The 19,658-nt window shown below is 41.2% G+C and overlaps 1 protein-coding gene across 2 annotated transcripts; it reads right to left on the bottom strand.

The window, feature by feature from the left end:
* Positions 1-84: 84 nt before the first annotated feature.
* On the bottom strand, positions 85-19,557 carry vps33b (VPS33B late endosome and lysosome associated). Of its 2 annotated transcripts, XM_080772474.1 has the most exons (24): positions 19,516-19,557; positions 18,801-18,908; positions 17,750-17,830; positions 16,348-16,409; positions 16,203-16,252; positions 16,010-16,077; positions 15,000-15,045; positions 14,748-14,842; positions 14,025-14,129; positions 13,729-13,819; positions 13,048-13,125; positions 11,378-11,451; positions 11,201-11,287; positions 10,153-10,243; positions 9,469-9,543; positions 7,658-7,722; positions 7,047-7,101; positions 6,914-6,960; positions 6,434-6,566; positions 5,688-5,770; positions 3,053-3,154; positions 2,396-2,471; positions 1,738-1,845; positions 85-998 (listed from the first exon to the last, which is right to left on the bottom strand). In XM_080772474.1, the coding sequence occupies exons 2-24, from the start codon at positions 18,900-18,902 to the stop codon at positions 919-921; spliced, it is 1,854 nt and encodes a 617-aa protein (XP_080628600.1). In that variant the 5' UTR covers positions 18,903-18,908; positions 19,516-19,557; the 3' UTR covers positions 85-918. The 2 variants fall into 2 exon arrangements, with proteins under 2 accessions (XP_080628600.1, XP_080628601.1); XM_080772475.1 differs by lacking the exon at positions 19,516-19,557 and having other exon boundaries at positions 16,344-16,409.
* Positions 19,558-19,658: the final 101 nt, after the last annotated feature.

Here is a 19,658-nt window from a genome sequence, read left to right as displayed (position 1 = left end):
GATACATTTATGACTGTACGGACAAGAACTGAAACACGCTAAAACCTTTATTTAAAACATTTATTCCTTTTGTACATCGTTCTTTACATTTACGATGATGCACTTTCCTCCAACCAATGGCATTTTAGAATAGTGTGGCAGCAGGAATGTGTCAGAAGTGGAGAAGTGCAGATCAGATGTTAGCTCCGTTTGGAACCTCATATCTACGCTTTAGCTCAGAGAAGAGGTTCCGTGGCCGGATATCCCTGCATCTGTAGAACGGGGGTTGAGCCTGTCCAAAAACAGTGGCTTTTCGCAGTATAGTTTCCAAAAAATAAAGGTATCAGCACCGAGCTACAGATGATAAACTTAGGACAGGCACGTCAACTTTTAAGACAGGGGTGAAACAACGGCGTACAAAGCTAGTCTATGAATTGATTGCATAGGGCCTAAATAGAAACAAGACCACAAGGACTGTTTTGGTACTATCCCTTTTGAACGGAGTGTTTGACTGTACTCTGTTACTGTTTTCACATTCATGTTCAATAAACCAATCAATCAATCAATTATGAAGTCAGCCAGTACCATGTTTTCCCAATGCAATCTTACGGAAGCAATATTGTGCATGCAGACGGGGGTCGACTGCACTGCATTTTTATTTAAGCCTGACTTTAAGCAGTGGTTTTCATGCCCGTCTTAAAATTGTACGTGCCTGTCCTAAGTTTATCATCTATAGCTCGGTTCTGATATCTTTACATTTTGGAAACGATACTGCGGCTCAACCCCCGTTCTACCCGCACAGGGATATCCTGACACGGAACTTCTTCCCGGAGCTCAAGCATAGATATGATGTTCCAAACAGAGCTAATCAGATGTATGGTCCATACATGAGGAGGAGTGTGTCCTGAACAGTTGGAGACAGGAAGAAACAGGAGAGGACTACATGTGGTGATCCAGCATGGCGTCTAAAAGTCTTGCGCTGTTTGTGATCGCAGTGGTCACCACAATGAATTTATAACCTGGAGTGGAGAAAACAGTGGTCACCACAATGAATTTATAACCTGGAGTGGAGAAAACAGTGGTCACCACAATGAATTTATAACCTGGAGTGGAGAAAACAGTGGTCACCACAATGAATTTATAACCTGGAGTGGAGAAAACAGTGGTCACCACAATGAATTTATAACCTGGAGTGGAGAAAACAGTGGTCACCACAATGAATTTATAACCTGGAGTGGAGAAAACAGTGGTCACCACAATAAATGTATAACCTAGAGTGGAGAAAACAGTTGTCACCACAATGAATTTATAGCCTAGACCACAGGTAGGCAACCTTGGGCACGGGTGGCACAGGGAAGGGTAATCACTGGCACACTGGCTTAAGTGGAAGAGAGAGGATTCAACTAAAATGACTTTGTTAAATGTAACCAATTAAATGAAGTCCAAAATCCTGCACATAATTCTACATTCATTCAAACTCTGAACCTCAGTCTAATGATCATTAGTACAATGTCCCCTCCTGAAATATTTCAAAATAAGAAAAAGGCTTATTTTTATGCTGGAAATAATTTTATATTTGACATACTGCCACACTGACTATTTATAAAATAAAAAAACATGGCACTACATTTCAAAAAGGTTAGTTTGGTATTCGAAAATTGTCTTATAGTCTTATTACAATTGCTTTTTTAATTTTAATGTATTTTAATTCTAATCATAAGTGTCACGGCCCACAAGTTTGAGTTGTTACGTCTGTACCTTTCTCTCTTCCAAGGAAGCGTAACGCTGAAATCTCAGAGAAGGTGCAGCCGCCAAGGAACATGACCAGGATGATTCTCTGGGAATCGTTCTTAGCTCCGTTGCTGCCTGATTGGGGGGGTTGGGGGAGGGGGGTTACAGAATCAGAAACATAAGCAGGCTGATTCGCTGAGATCAGTTATTCAAACTAGTTAGGGTCCCGTTCAACGGCAAATCTATCTTCTGGGTCTTGAGCTAAGACAGTGGTTTTCAACCAGTGGTCCTTGAGGGGGTTCCAGGTGGTCCCCCAGCTAAATGATGGAGAGTTGGTAACCAAAAGGACCCTTATAGATCTTTAACTCTTGAAAGTGTTAAATTAAACTTGGTTTCAGTTTAAATTATTTGTTAAATTAGTTAAATTATTGTTAAACATGTGTGCAAATTTACAAGAAGTCTACACAATTACAGAATGTAGAAGAATTGTTATTTCGATCAACGTTTGCCTGTTATCTCTCCTAAATGGTACCAACACCAATACAGCATGGAATTGTGGACAAAATCTTATCCAACGATAACAAAAATATTGAGGCTGAATCTCATCAAATGGTGGTTCCGTGGCTCAAATGGCGAATAAATAATGGTCCTTGATATGAAAAGGGTTGAAAACCAGTGGTCTGACCTGTGACTGCAAACTCATTCCCGTTGAGCATCCTGGTGACTTCTTCAAGTCCCGTCCATCCATCTCTCTCCAGCACCTACAGCACAGATAAGACAATGCACACAAGAAAGATTTGCAATGGCACTAATTATGTTTAATTTTAACTTGGGTTCCCTCTTAACGAACAATGTAATTGGTTTCTGTGTGTTTACAATTTACGATCAATTTACAATTTAGGCATTTAGCAGACGCTCTTAATCCACTAAATCCAGACTCCAGAACAACACATGGTAATACATCAGATACATAAAAAATTGTCATCAAGAATCATACGTAAGCTAAGAACCTAACTTCCGTCTAACAGTGGAATATCTATATAATGAAACTGCACTATAGAGTGCTATGTCTACATAAAATGCTATTTACATTACATAAATTGAGCCTTTGCATACGGTCGTCGAGGCAAGTGCTACGGGCTAAGATGGAGTCTGAAGAGGTGGGTCTTCGGACTACGGCAGAATATTGGGAGTGAGTCTGCAGTATTGATGGCAATGGGAAGTGCGTTCCATAGTTTTGGAGCCAGAAGGGAGAAGAGTTTGGGAAGTGTGGAGCGCTTTCCCGGCTGTTTTAGTGAATGTTCTTCCATTCATGTTGCGTTTATGTGTTATTATTGCCCACCTGTTCGATGAGTTTACAGCTCAGAGGGATGTAGGCCCCACTAAAGATGTAGGCCATGTCTCTTGGGACACGGAGATCATATTCCTCATCTGATTTAGGCACCTGAATGGAAAGTAATGAGAGTGTCAATTACTTAACGCCTATTCATAGACCAGTTTTCAGTGATGAGGTGACGACCAAAAACTACAACATGACATCACTGAGCCGCGGTGATAAGAGACTAACCACTCACCCAAACACATCTCTCTGTTTTACTAAAACTACAACATGGCATCACTGAGCCGTGGTGATAAGAGACTAACCACTCACCCAAACACATCTCTCTGTTTTACTAAAACTACAACATGGCGTCACTGAGCCGTGGTGGTCACTGCTCACACAACACATCTCTGTTTTTACCATTTCGGTGGTCACCTATTCACCGAAAACTGGACTATGAATATGCCTTTACTAGATGACCACAGAAGCAAGCTATGCAGAATCAACAAGAACTGATCAACTCTACACGACTCTACAAGTCTACTAGATTGAAACCTCACAGATTGACAATAATTCTGTAATGACTCATTTCAACAGCCAGTGATGATTAGCAGAGAGAAGCTTTCACCAGCAATGACAGCACGTCTGCTAGCTACACCATGAAACCAAGAATCTACCAGCTTCACAGAGGAGCCATGAGAGCAGCAGCACCAACATTGCCAATGCTGTACATTGCTGTTATAGCAGAGGAGATGAAATTGACACCATGGCAAACACCAAGACACTTTTGCCACAGCACGAGACCAAGCCAAGCCACAGATACATGCTGTCATGTGGGAGCCATTGAACACCAGCCCAATGGAGATCGCTAGAAGCCACATTAACCAAATTGACTTGTGGGTCAACTGAAAACAGAGAGAAAGGACAGGACTATTTCACATTTGGATATGAATACAAAATATTAGCTTGTGTAACATTAGTAGATGTCGCTCAGTCAGATGGCCGAAGGCTAACCCTTCACTACGCTTGAGTTATATTTCGTCCTAAAATTAAATCCGTTTTTATTTATGTTCGAGCAAATGGGTGAAAAACCCTCTGGGTGAGATCTGCATAAAATCTATTAGTGAGCTTACTTAAATCAAATAGTTCCAGTCTCTCCAATATGTTTCATGTGATATGTATATGTTTGATATCTATCTGTATTAATTTATAAGTAAGTCTCGGATCTAAACACACCACGTGAGGACAAAATTCCATGTGGCATGTTTTTATTTCCATGTAGTGAAATGCGAAAGCAAATTTCACGTGATGATATATTATATAAAATAAAATAGTAATCTGTAGGCTAGCCAAATAGAGAATAGATAGCTGTATCAACATGTACTTGCTTTAATGTTTATTAATTTGTCATTCTATAAATCTTCTGTTGTGTCCAACTGTGGTTTCACTTACAAAAAGAAAAAGTCTGGAACTGTAATGGATATTTTAGAATACCAAATAGATTGCCAAATATATGCATTATTGTGTATTTCTCTGCCTTCCGCATTCAGTCTCATTGAAGGACTGCAGGTGTCAATCTAACAGCTGACCTGACTTTAAAACATTATGCTTGCCCTCTATAACTAAAATAGTAAATTTACAAAATAATAACACCATAAATATTTTTTATTTCTTTCATAAACAGATAATCTTTCACTCAATTGATGATATTCACACGGCTGCCATCTTGCCAGCAAGGTGATACCTAGGTGACACTTCCCATAGACAACCCATTCATCCAAACAGAAAAGTCCTCTCTAATTATATTAAACAACGTCAAAATCACCAACATTGCAGCTGTAGGGAAAGCCTGAATTATCCTCTTTCAATCTGTAAAGAGTTTGTTTCATAAAAATCCACCGTAGACATTTTATGAGCTACTTGCGACAGGAGCAATCCTCTATTTATGAAATAAATAAAATATTGAAGGTGTTTTTATTTTATTTTTTTTAGTAACAGAGGGGAATTATGTTTTAAGACATATTTGTCGTATTAGCCAGGGATCCTTTTAAGACAAGACTATAAGAACTGTCTGAGAATAGGGTTGAGGAGGCTTGCGCCCGGAGGGGCTGCCGGAATAGGCAAGGAGGCCTGTTCCTTACTATGTATGTTGTTACTCTGCTGAATCTTCTTCATAAACTCTCAACACTTCACCCTGAAAAACTTCATCATTCCTTCATCTTTGGAAGATTATTTAATCTACAACAATACATCATCTAATACACTGCCCTATAAGTGCAAGCAACTACTTTTTTTACGGGGTAAAATAATTATCTCATTAGTATAATATGTCGATACCTCATTTGGCTGACCAGTTTGAAAAGACTTTTAAACCCATTTATCTTTTTTCTTCTTCTTCTTAATTGTTTTCCGCAGTTACTGCACTCTTGTCATGAAGTGCGCTCCAGAGGGAATGATGTGCAGAGAGGGAAGTGTGGCGGTTGTCCATAAATATCTAAACATGTACAAATCTCTGTATCTATGTCCATATTCTGCTCATAAAAGGGGGGGATCTCTGCATGTATGTCTGTCTGTATGCGTGCGTCCCTTTTCCCTCTATGTAGAAAATGGACCCTATGGACGCTTTTGAAAAATAGCAAGGTTCAAGATTGCTTACCAGATTGAGTCTTCTACTCAATGCTCTAAAATTACTCTTCTTTGCCAAAGAAGAGAAAGCGTCAGTCATGACAGTCAACTTTCCTAAAGAAAGACAAATGGAATGAGGCAGGATATATAGTCAATCGTTATAATAAAATATTTAATCTAAACAGATTCGCATTATGGAAGTAGAGGAGAAGAAACTAGAAAGGGAGTTAGACAGTAGTGCTGCACGATTCTTGCTCAAATGCTCGATTTTCCTCCACAATAATTGAGTTCAGGATTCTCACACGATTCAAAAATGTTCCATGAAAATATTTAGTCTGTAGTTGCTGAACATTACTACTACATTCAAAATGTGGCACCTAGAGTCATAACTACTGTGGCTTTAAACAGACAACATCAAAGGGACTAGTGGAGTCATTTTACACTTGGTTCCATGCAGCAGGGTTTGGTTGCATGCTGAAAATAGCCAATCTACAAGCGCACAACGTGTCGCAGTGTGACGCCTTGTAGATCGGCTATTTTCAGTGTAATTTTTTTTGTAAAATCAGCCATTACGACGGCATCAAGGCCCGCCAAAATACATAAATCAACTGTACATTTAGTTGACGAAAATCTTACGATATTTAGTCGGCCAAGACTAGACAAACACTAAAACATTCCGGGTGACCGAAATGTGACAAAAACTAAATGAAAGCGTATATTCAAGGGACTATGACTAAAATCTAAATTTGCTGCCAAAAATGCAACACTGCAAATCACCTCCGGTCCTCTCGTTGACCAGTTTGCCCACTTTGCTGTCCATCACAGTCAGCGTCTCTCCTGGCTGCTGCTCCACCAGCAGTCCTAACTGCTTCAGGTTGGCAAACGTTACGAGATGTTCCACTCCATAGCTCTGATAGGGCCAAACAAGGAACGGACCAAACATCTCAACAAAATGGTGCATTTATATAGCGCCTTTAAACAAGGTGCTTCACATAGATTGGGTGAATGTAATGCACAACCTATGTAAATGTGTGTGGATGTGTGTGTGAATGGGTCAATGTAATGCACAATCTATGTAAAGTGCCTTAGATAAAAGCGCTATATAAATGCACCATTTACAATTTACCAACACAGTTGAGTTAACTGGCGCTCTGATTGGTTCATTAACTTAGATCCTGCCGTCTGAGGCTGAAACTTCAAAATAAAATGCCCAAAAAAAGCCATTTCACTACAACAATGTGAGTTAAGGAGGCTCACCTGTAGATATTGCGCTTTTAATGATCGGTAATCTTTCGGCAGGAGCCCTGTCAGATAAAAAACAAAGTTGTTTTATTTATAGTAAAGAGGCCGGATTTGTTTTACTCTGGTGTGAAATACTAAGAACACTCACCGTTTTCCGTGAGAGACAGGAGACAGAGGAGTCTTAGACTTTCTACATTTGAAACCTTGACCAGAGAAACAATGAATTAATGACTGAGCAAGGTCAACATTAGAATGTTGTTGCACATTGTGGCAGATGTACAGTACAGTACAGTACAGTACAGTACAGTGGTTCTCAACCCATGGGTTGAGAAATTATTTTGGGGGGGTCCCCAAATTATTTAATCTTTGCAACTGAATGGCCGGAGTTTACATAGTACGTGTAGTGCATGCATAAACTTTCCTTAATGATTATATCTGGTTTTAGTATTCATTTATGATATATTTTCTCTAATATTAAGGTAATTTGTGTAGTCAGTTTGTATTGGGGGCGGGGGTCGCGAGCCAAAAACGTTGAGAACCCCTGGTATAGTATAGTATAGTCCAGGGGTTCTCAACGTTTTTGGCTGGGGACCCCGGAAATGCTAAATAATTTGGCAAACCCCAGGTTGAGAACCCCTGGTATAGTACAGTACAGTAAGTACAGTAACAGTACAGTTGGCTACAGTACATCCGTACAGTACAGTATAGTATCATGCATGTGGTTAATGTTTTATGGATAGAATGATAAAATGAACCCACCTGTCTATTGATGTGCTCTTCTATGGCGTTAATGCATTCACGGATTTCAAACCCTTCCAGTAAGGCTGCAGAAGAATACAGGATACAGAAGAATACAGGATTATTGTAACATACTACAACAGAAGAATACAGGATTTGTAGAACTAATCATATTGTAATGACTGTGATTGACAAGTGATGAGTGTGTTACATCCTTAAACACCAATGCATTTGAACCCATTTGAAGATAGGAACGCATCTGTGTATCTTTAGCTTTTAAACCACTTTAACCATTCTTTAAATGTTTAGCTGTTGAAAAATAGCAGATCTACAAGCTCATATATTTTAGAAAATCTTTGAATATATACTCTATCACAGCAAACATTTTTAATACAGAACAAATACAGATAATTATGGGGGTCCTTGACATGAAAAAGGTGGAGCACCACTGACAGAAATATTTGATTTAGAAGACATTTGTAGAATCTGGTCTAGCTCTGGTCCATAGCTCTAATGCCTTCATTAGAGCTATGGAACCGTTATCTGGTCCATAGCTCTAATGCCAGCTATTCCTAACATAAACATAAACGCCGACCAGCCTCTCCTCTGTAGCGTAAATATAAAAATAGTTTTACCTACTCACCAAAACAAAGGCGGTTTGTGTAATTAGAAAGCCTACTTTCCTTAGTGAACGCAGTCTGAGCCCCCCACCACATGTAAAAGAAATGCACTTTTTGTCCAGAAAGGAAAATCTTGTCTATGAGATTTTTCTCTTGGCAATATCGGTAGAGGGTGCAGTGGAGTAACTAAAAGTATTTATTTTCTGGTGGAAAAACAATCCCTTTCTGGCCAAATAGTGCATTTTATACATGTGGTGGTGGGGGGGCTCAGAGTGCGTCCACTAAGGAAAGTAGGCTTTCTAATTACCGGTACATAACCCGTCTTTGTATTGGGGAGTAGGTAAAACTTTCTTTATATTTCTGCTTTTTCATGCGAGGGCTAGAAGCAAAGATTGGCAGAGCCTTAATGCAACGGCAGCAAAAGGCATTATAGGGCTATGGGCCAGAGCTAAATCTGGTCTCAGGTCTAAATGGGTTAATAGGAATTTGAAGGTTTTCAGAAAACCTGAGGTTAGGTTAGAATGGGCCTCAGTTCTAAATGAGCTATGGGTTCATTGTTCACAGGTTCAGTGACTGTTAATGACTTGATTCATTGATTTATTTATTTATTGTTAATTTATTTCCGTGTCCTGCACACAAAGTGCACAACCCTCATGGGTGTTTAAGACACCATTTTACATTTCCAGCATGTTTACATTATACTCATAGTACATTGAATTATACAGTGTTCTAACTTCTGTCTTCTCTCCCAACCTTGACAAATGAAATCTGCCACATACAAAAAACTCCTTTAACAAAAGATATATCAATTTAGCTCATAATCATCTAACTCAAGGAAATCACCAAAGATAGCAGTCATCTCGTTAAAAAAATCATCTTATGTCGTGTCTTATGTCTTGTTTTCAATTTCACCAAGTTTTCAAGTTTCACCAATGCTGGAGTGGCATTAAACCTGCCAGTCTCCAGTGCTAATGGTAATGTTCCTGACTGTATTTTGTGCACAGAGAGATCGTTGACTGTTTAAATTATACTCCACATAATAGTCTGCCTTTATGAGACAGTAAGTTCACAATTTAGGTTATACCATATGTCACTACAGCATTTTTCTTTATACGTAGAAAACATTGTACTATACTATAGCAGCAATAGAAACTTGGCCTGCCGCTTCCAAAAAATAATTTCTAAAAACATAATTTAATAAGGCAATCTTACAGTGTTCTGTCTTCAACATTTCCTGAAAGTCCTGCTTGGTTTTCTTTTTCATCATTGATTCACTCGCACCAATATCTGAAAAAAGGACCGTAGTAGCAGCACTTTTAGTGATTCAGTAATACTGACATTCATGATTAAACAAGGAATGATTACATAGTAATAATGTGTCAGGTGAAACAGGTACATATTATTATTTTAATAACGCGTACGTTTCTCTGGCGCAACCTCGGAGCCGTTGTTTGTGTTCGTAATCGTTTCCGACGTTTTCGACTGTGCGTGGTTCAATGACTGTGTTTTGTTGTCGCTTATATGCTGTCCAGCTCATAACACTAGCAGCTGTTATCGATTCGAGGCTTCGGTGGTAAACGCTTGCTCGCTGCGGTGCGGAAATACGCCCTTTCGCTGTGCGTGTGGCATAGCTTAGGAGGCAGTCAATCATACAACACTTCCATTGGCTTAGGCAGCGTGTGTGGCAGCCAATCAGGCTAGGCCATCAGTGTGACTAGGTGGTGACGATGTCGTCTACACAAAAACAACCAATAGAATACTCACACGACTAAACAACAACCAATAAGAATATTGACGCGATTAAACAACAACCAATGAGAATACTGACACGATTAAACAACAACCAATAGGAATATTACACGATTAAACAACAACCAATGAGAATACAGAACCTACGCAAACTGAGGAGCCGGTGTTCTTGCTTTAAGCCTTTCAGCTCCTCTGAAACAAAGGTCTTCATCTGTTTAATGTCCATCCCACGGCGTTTCTGGAGAAGAATGAAGAAAAACATTGGCCTCATGGCGGATCTGGGACTGTGCTGTGGTCAGCCTGTGATGTCACTCATCTGACTACCTATGTCAGTGGATGCCAATGTGGGGTCCGGGGACCCCCAGGGGTCCTTGAGGCAGTGCCAGCTAAATTATATTTTAGCTAGTTTAGCACCTAACGGGTCCATTTGGTTCCATGTGTACACTCTCAGGGCATTGATTTTACAATATAAATTGGGGTCTCAGTCAGAGATAGAAATGCCATTAAATGGGGGCCGTAGACTAAAGGGCCTTTCAAACGTGAAGCGATTTAACGCGCTTATAGTTCATTTTCAATGAGACCTGCGTTTTTGCATGGAGAAATTGCGGTGCGACAACGCAAGCGTCAACTATTTACATGAGCGCGGTCCCGTGAATTTGTTGCGAGCGTGCTCATTACGTGCACACACCCGCGACTCACCAGACCTGGATTCTGTTTAGCTTTTTTTTTTACGCTTGCATTGTTGCGCCCCTCTTGAGCAGACCTGGAGGAGACCTGTGTTGATCCAGGCAACGCCTGCTTCCCTCGCTTCCCGTTTGAAAGGCCCTTAATGCATGTCAAACTGGGGGTCCTTGAAATTGAACAGGTTGATAATCACTGCTAGAGCCGTAAAAATCCTCTCTTATGGGGGTCCCTGGCATAGATATAATTTTCAAATGGGGGTCCGTGGGCAAATTACTGTCACTTTCGAGGTCCTTGACAATTTACATGAAAAGAGAGATCTCCATGTGGGACGCAGACAGATAGTTAAAACGGGTGCTATGACAAGTTGACAACGGTATTAGGTTCCCAAGTTGCATCTTTCTCAAGTAGGCCGGTGGCCGACGGGCACGTACAGGTCTAGTGAAAGTTAAATGCGTGGCCTGGCTATGCAAGATTGTGTTAAGAAGATCCCGTGTGCTCTTCTCACACTCACATCGTAAGCAGACTGGAGATTCTTGGCTTTTTGACTGAGAAATCCAAAGACGTTGGAGAAATGCTCGTTTCTGATTTCATTGAACACCTAAAAGAGATAAATCATGGTTCAGAACAGGAAGTCACGTAGAAACAAAGAGTCAAAGGTGAGATGAGGAAATGGATGGTGCTGACCTACCTTGTCTTGAGAGTTCAGCATCACTTTTAAGCTTTTATCTGAAGATGTAACGTCAGGTCCAAACTCCACGCAACCTACACAACAAATATTATTTATTATTATTTGACTATACACAACATTTGCTGCACAGAAATACATGAACACAAATGACAGAATTCACCTGATGATGTCATATTCACAGTGGCGGACTTAACCCATTTAGGACTGACACCGATTCTAAAAGCGAAAAGATCTTCTAAATCCTAAAAGTTTTCTGAAAAACCTGTTTCTAACACCCATCTGAAAATATGTTGTTCCAGAGGACACCCTCTATAAGCAAAGAATTTAGGTAAAAACAGCAAAGATTTGTGCCACATCTTGACGATTAAAAAAAAATAGCAGATCTACAAGCTCGTAGTGTGGCACTCGGTGCCGCGCTGTGAGCTTGTAGATCTGCTACTTTTCAATAGCTAAATTATAACATAATGTTTAAAACAACAAAAAGGGGTTCCCGTTACTGTATGGATTAAGTAAGAGAGTGTACGCAAGTACAAAAGTATTGGCATCGACATGTACTGAAAGTACCAAAAGTACTCATTATGCAGAATGTCCCGTTTTCAAATGTATAAAAATAAAAAAATATGTTTTGAAAATAGCAGATCTACAAGCTCACAATGTGTCGCATCGATTCGTGACACATTGTGAGCTTGTAGATCCGCTATTTTCAAATGGACAAAAGGAATTGGTTAATGTATGTTTTGTAATAATGATCAAAATCTACAAAGTAACTAAAGATTTAAAAATAAAATGGGATAATATTTTTACGTCCGGTCTGGATACTTCGTCCAGGACGGGCGTCAGACACGCCTCCTCAGGACACTTCTGAACCCAATTGATTTGGCCGAAAAGTAGGGGGCACGGTGGCACAGTTGGTAGTGCTGTCGCCTCACAGCTAGAAGGTTTGATTCCCGCTGGGGACGCTGTGGGCACTGGGGGCTCTGTGGACGCTGGGGGCGTGTTCTCTCCTCCGCGTCATCGGTGCCCATACCCAAGGTGGGGTTGGCGAAAGGGCCTTTCGGTGAGGAGTTTGCATGTTCTCCCCATGTCCCCTAGGGTAGGTACCCTCACAAAAACATGCAGTAATCCTGGTCTCTAAACTACCTCCCCCTGGCCAGCCTGATGGAGGGGAAAGGAACTGGTCGGAATAACGTGTTCCTCCCCTCTGTCAGGTGAAAAGAAGCAGCTTGGACTCCTCATGCATAGAAGTAAGCATGAGGTCAGTCTGCTGCCCGAGGACGTGTAGCGCACAGGATTACATTAGATAATTGACACTGGGTGAAAACATGGGTTGAAAAATCGTGGGATAAAAATGATTTAAAAAAAAAAGGAAGCCGAAAAGTACAATATTTGGATCCAAGATGTAGTGGAGTAGAAGTAAAAGTATTGGAAACTGGAAATATTCCAGTAAAGTAAAAGTACCTAAAAATGTTACTTTAAGTACAGTACTTGAATAAATGTACTGTAGTTACTTTACGCTACTGTACATTCCACACAAGTCTGCAACATTTCACTCAACCAGGTCATGGTAGGTCATGGTCACCATCCTTTTCTTGTCCAGGAGACAACACACACACACATACACACACACACACACACACACACACACACACACACACACACAGCACACTTACCACATTTGATTCTAAATATGTCGTCGACTAGTCCTTCGTAGACCACCTGCGAGCACAGCGGGGTGACAAGGTCCACATCTACAGAGTCAATGGAGAAGATAAACCTTAAACCAGTAAACTAAACAGTAGAGGTGCTCCCATCAAGTTTTTAGCACAGATTGTTTATCTCATGATCGGCCGATACCGGCGTAAGAGGCAAATTTAACCGTCCACTTTCTTTGAATATATCCGACACCTCGGTTTCTCGCCCCGAAGCTTGCCCGACCACAGGCAATGAGAAAGACCATTAAACTGTACCTCTGTCAATGAGAAAGACCATTAAACTGTACCTCTGTCAATGAGAAAGACCATTAAACTGTACCTCTGTCAATGAGAAAGACCATTAAACTGTACCTCTGTCAATGAGAAAGACCATTAAACTGTACCTCTGTCAATGAGAAACACCATTAAACTGTACCTCTGTCAATGAGAAAGACCATTAAACTGTACCTCTGTCAATGAGAAAGACCATTAAACTGTACCTCTGTCAATGAGAAAGACCATTAAACTGTACCTCTGTCAATGAGAAAGACCATTAAACTGTACCTCTGTCAATGAGAAAGAACATTAAACTGTACCTCTGTCAATGAGAAAGACCATTAAACTGTACCTCTGTCAATGAGAAAGACCATTAAACTGTACCTCTGTCAATGAGAAAGACCTTTCCAATTTCAGCTTGACAGGCTTTCTTTTCTCCTTCTTCTACCTGCTCTCTCCAGGACTCGTATGCCATCTGGTTAAAACACACACGGGGAGAGAGAGAGAGAGAGAGAGAGAGAGAGAGAATTAACAACAACTAAATCCTTTACCATGCATACCCTAAAGGTGTACCGGTATTTCACTTTAAAAACAACACTTCTGGTGTAATTTTGTGTGCACCCCCTTCATGTTTATGAAGCTTGTCATGGTGTGTGTTCATACTGTATGTGTGGTACTACCGTAGAGCATCGTCCTATCCCGTACACCCTGGAGAAAGGACCGTAAAGGGTGTGTAGGAGATGGAGGGCACTGCCTGCTGTCCTCACCCAGCGCTGGTCCCCTTCCTAGGACAACACACCTTATGTTACGGTTACTTAACACAGTGGTTCTCAAAGTGGGGTCCTTGAGGGAGTTCCAGGGGGTCCCCAGCTAAATGATAGTTTGGAACAAAATGGACCCTTATGGGTCTGTAACTCTGAGTGTACAAATGGGACAGGGTCCCTTTGTACACTCTCAGAGTTAAATTAACATTGATTTTACAATATAAATTGGGGTCCCAGAGATAGAAATGACATTTAATAGGGGTCTGTAGACTAATATGCATGTCAAACTGGGGGTCCTTGAAATTAAACGGATTGAGTGTCACTGCTAGAGCCGTAAAAATCTTCTCTTATGGGGGTTCTCCTGGCATATCTTTTCAAATGGTGGTCCGCGGGCTAATTAGTGTCAAGTTGGGGGTCCTTGACATGAAAAATGTTGGGAACTACTGACTTAACACCAGCTGTTCTTAAAAAAAGAAATCACACACGTGTGAAATGAGGGTCGCTCTTATCATACGTCATCATACAATATCTCATTCTGGCCAATCATAATTTGCGACCTCACTTTTGTCTTCAATGTTTTTGTTCACACAAACCATCAAAGCTGGATCATTTAAAGGCCTTTTCAGACTAGAACGTTACCAGAAAGTTGTCCCGAAAGAATTCGGGGAGCTCCAGGCTGATGATGTCATCATCCAGGGGGAGGAGATAGAAGGCCCACTCATCTGTGGTCACGTCTACCCAAAAACACAGACAGAGGAACTTTTATTTTGAAATGTATATTAGTCACTAAGCATCATCATTACTCTAAAGCATTTATTGTGAAAGGCATCAAGCCACCACGCATCTCTGAAAATACTCTGAATCAAAGGTTATAGTTCAGAGGTCACCTACCACCATATGTGCCTTGCTCCTCCAACACTGCATCACACGCATAGAACTGGACACACACACACACACACACACACACACACACACACACACACACACACACACAGTAAGCTATTTGATTTTACTATTGCTAGTAACTAGCTATACATCACATTCACTGTTGATATATTATATGATATACATATATCTCGAAAACCTACCTCGAAAAAGTAATTTATGCATTTATATCCTCACGCCTAGACTATTGTAATGCTATGTACTCTGGTCTCAGCAAAAAAGTCATAGCTCGCCTACAAATGGTACAACATTCTGCAGCGAGACTGCTGACAAACACGAGAAGGCATGAACACATCACCCCTGTCCTGGCCTCCCTTCATTGGTTGCCAGTACAACCCCCCGCGTACCCTCAGATCGTTGGGTAGGGGACGGGGTCTCTATTTATTTTAGTTATATCTTAACTGTACCCATCTTGTATCTGGCCATGATCACAGCAGTTGGTACTGTTTGGTACGTTATCTGAATTTCCCAATGGAGATCACTAAAGGTTGATATAATGGTATATCTGGAGCTTACTGTATTTTATCCACAGTATTTAGGAAGCTCAAAGTAGTTAAAGTACACACATTTCATAGCCTGGGTTCCAACTTCCAGCCTGAAAACACAGCGAATCAGGCTGCTACCCAAGCTACGAATTTCACTGCCTGCAAAGGTAACAGTATGTGTCACAAGGAAAACATGAGAACATATCAGTTTCCATTATAGGACAGAATGAAATAAATAATCCACTTGAACCCCAGCATCCCCATTCTGGGAGGGGGGGGGGGGGGGGCAGTAGCCGCAAAGAGATTTGGTGTTGATGGAAAAAGAAACACACCTACGTAGTACGTACAGTGCAACTCAGGTCCGTTTTGCAAAGGGTGGTTAAGCATGTAGTGATATCAAATACATTCTAAACATCAAACTATCCCGCGGCACTGCACCCACTTTGAGAACCACTACTGTATGTACTGTACCTTCTGAGGGCTAAATATGATCTTGTATTGTCTGGACCTTCCGGCCGACTTGTCTGCATTTACTACATCTGGAAAAGAGAGAAGAATGCCATCAAATAAACACATTGGTTTTAAATAATTCAACAGGCAAATAAATAGTGGATACTGGATAATCAGCCTTTGTGTTGAAAACGGGTTCCACCACTGTACTCACCACATATCCACTTCACGGTTCGAATTCTTGGACGAATGAGGAAACAAAGCCTACGTGAACAAAATACAACATTAACAAGCAGTCGCGGCGAGAATAAGACTATTATTGAATTATGCCAGGCCGCGGACACACATCACTCACTTACTGGTCAGAGCTGCTGACAATAGGTTTATGTTCCACTTTGTAGAGTTTGTCAACTTCATGTTGCTGCAACAGAAGACATAAAACATCATTTTTAAGCAGAGCCTGCAGTTAGCACAGAACACTGCCTGCAGTTAGTACAGAACCTCTCTAGGATCAATACACTGCCTGCAGTTAGTACAGAACCTCTCTAGGATCAATACACTGCCTGCAGTTAGTACAGAACCTCTCTAGGATCAATACACTGCCTGCAGTTAGTACAGAACTGGGCTGCCAGACTCATCACTGGAACTAGTTCAAGGTCTGAACACATTACCCCAGTGCTGGCCTCACTGTAACTGTAACTTGTAGAATTGATTTTAAAATTGTACTGCTAACTTTTAAAGCTCCAAATGGCCTGGCACTGCAGTACCTAGCTGAACTATACTGGAACCCCATGTGCCTGTTCGGGTTGAGACGGGACGAGACTGTTTCAGCTTTCGTCCTGAGCGGTGTGATATGTCCTGCTGCACGTCGACCCACGTTGACCTAAGTGATTCAACTGGTTCAATTCAATGGCCCAAACCACACCAAAGGGTCGCCATTGATTGATTGAAGTATTTATTAACAGTTCATAGTACATTTAAAGCACAACTCAATACAAAACTTAACTGTGGACTGGACGACATCACACCATGAAGCATTAAACTTGTTACAATAGGGTCCTCCATTGCCATGCAACTCCTCGCAACCGTTTGGTTAGAAGGAGTTGCATGGCTACCCAATGGTGTGGTTTGGTTTGGGCTTAAGATGACCAAGGGCGACAAGGCCTGTAGGGCTCCCAGACTGGAACAGCCTCCCATTGGACCTTAGGTTTGCTATCTCCTTAACTCTTTTTAAAAACCAAATTAAAGACCCATTTGTATAGGAAAGCCTTCTTTAAACCCCAAACGATGTACTGTATGTGCACTGTACAGTGTCAGTTCCACTGACACTGTATTTGTACTCTGCCTTGTTACGAGTACAAGTAATTGATTACGAGTAAGACGCGCAAACGCGGGAAGCGAACGCAGCTCGTACATATTTGGGTTTTGGACGTATAGCTGCTTTGGGGACTCCTTATATGGTGCCCCTTTTGTGCCCATATATGGAGCTGAGTGGACCTGGCCACTTTTGTGCCCATATATGGAGCTGAGTGATTGCTGATGCAACACACTCCATATTTGGATAGCGGGACAGACACACGGACAGACACACAGACATGATCTGCTAGGTCTCATAGTAAGTGCTCACTGCGTTCGCAATTATGTATCATGATTCACTGTTTTTATATTGTTGAGCACTTTGTGACTTTGTCTGAAAAGGTGCTGTATAAATAAAGTGCACTGTTACAGCAGGTGGAAGAATTGCAGATGTTAAGGTTTTACCTTGAGTGTCGTGACATTTGCAATGCGATCCAGGGGGCTCATCAAGTCTGCATCGATGAACAGGTCCTTCTTGCCAGGTAGCTGCGACACAAACACACACAAACTCCCATTTAGACCTGACCGCAAACATTATATACATGTAATTGGCCACGACCCCCATCTGAAAATATGTTGTTCCAGGGACCCGCCCAGAAGCAAAGATTTGAGTCAAAAACGTTCTATCTGAAAGAATATATATTCAAAGATTTGTGCCACATTTTCCCGATTTTTCAAAAATAGCAGATCTACAAGCTTGTAGCGTGGCACTCGGTGCCGTGCTATGAGCTTGTAGATCTGCTATTTTTCAAAAGCTAAAGTATAACATAATGCTAAAAAAACGAAAGGGAAAGTACATCTAAAAAGGCCCCTTTTTAGATGTAATTTTTGAAACGTCTATGGGAAAAATGAATGGGGACTGCGACGCTCTATAGGCTACAGTAGGCCTACCAAGTCGGCCATACCACCCCATGACCAAAATTAGCATTTTCAAACAAAATGTGAGTCGCCAGAGGAGTTTAAATGTCGAATATGAGATCAAGGTATTTACTTTTTGGACGGGAACCCCTTTTGGTGTTTTAAGCACTTTAGCTATTGAAAAATAGCAGATCTTCAAGCTCATAATGTGCTCGTAGATCTGATTTTTTGAAAGATCGTGAAAATGTGGCGCAAATTTGGAATATGTACTTTCAGAGCGAACATTTTAAATCAAATATTTGCCTCTGGTGGTCCCTAGAACTACATATTTTCAGATGGGGGTCGGAGGCCAAATACGCTACATATAATTTCTGGGGTCCTTCCTTGACATGAAATAGTTTGAGCACCACTGACAGAAACAGGTTTTTATCAAATTTAAGTCTAAATTATGGGTTAAGTATCTTAGAGGTCCCGTCCCACACAATCGATACTTCTGTGTCTCAAATGAACAGTTTGGATCTGGTCACACGCACGCAGACGCACAGTGACATCTATAGCAGGTATGCGAGGTGGTAACATTCACATGTCATGCACCCACCTGTTCTAGCAGGTAAATGAGCTGGTCTCTGGCCAGTCTCTTGAGCAGAGAGAAATCTGGGAGTTCAGGAGAGTCCCTCCTGATGCTGTGACTGTGAGCCATGGGCAGCTGAGACAGACAGAGAGAGAGAGAGAGAGAGAGAGAGAGAGAGAGAGAGAGAGAGAGAGAGAGGGGTGGGGGTTGAGTGAGTGAGTGCAGCCTGCAGGTGTGCAGGTTCTTCCCCCAAACACCCCCCCGTGCAACACACACAGTGAACTTCAATGTCATGGGTGCTCTGTCTCTGTTTTGCATAGAAGTGTTATATTTGCAAGTCTTTAAATGTTTTTTCTGATTAATTGAAAATGGAGGACTCTGCTGTAAACAAGTCTTAGTGCTTTTTTTTCTGGGTTTATCCTCTTAGCCTTAGCAGATTTTGTATTGGCATGTACCTTCCTTGAACTGTACCCATTCTACATAGCCTACTGACACTGTTAATATATGTTTTGTTTAATTAATCAGTCAATGTTGTTCTCCTTTGGCGACGTGTCAGTCATCTTTAGCTAGCTCACGTTAGCATAATAAATATTGGGAAAAGGGGACATTAATTTGTACCACGCTTTTCCATAAAGTATTTACCTTTATCGTGCATGCAGTGGACGAAGGATTTACACAATAATAAACAATGTCATTCAGTGGCAACGAAACACTGGATTAAAATAAAATACAATCTACTTACTTCCGTGGTTAGCGATGGGGCTGTGTGTGCTGTAGTGGTGGGTCATCAACAACGCTTAGCTTGTTTCTCCCCGGACCCAATTCAGGAACGTACCAGTGTCTGGTACGTCCCTGAATTGGAACCGGGGAGAAACAAATCAACAA

Source organism: Protomyctophum bolini, assembly GCF_963924005.1.
Source record: "Protomyctophum bolini genome assembly, chromosome: 1".
Classification (NCBI taxonomy): Eukaryota; Metazoa; Chordata; class Actinopteri; order Myctophiformes; family Myctophidae; genus Protomyctophum; species Protomyctophum bolini.
This window is presented reverse-complemented; position numbering and strand designations above follow the sequence as displayed.

Excerpts from the sequence above, each read along its gene's own strand:
- vps33b (XM_080772474.1), bottom strand. The coding sequence starts at position 18,902 with ATGGCTCACAGTCACAGCATCAGGAGGGACTCTCCTGAACTCCCAGAT. Across the intron at positions 11,452-13,047 it reads CATATTTAGAATCAAATGTG|GTTGCGTGGAGTTTGGACCT; the intron begins GTAAGTGTGCTG and ends TTTGTTGTGTAG. Across the intron at positions 10,244-11,200 it reads ATCTCCAGTCTGCTTACGAT|AAACGCCGTGGGATGGACAT; the intron begins GTGAGTGTGAGA and ends ATTCTTCTCCAG.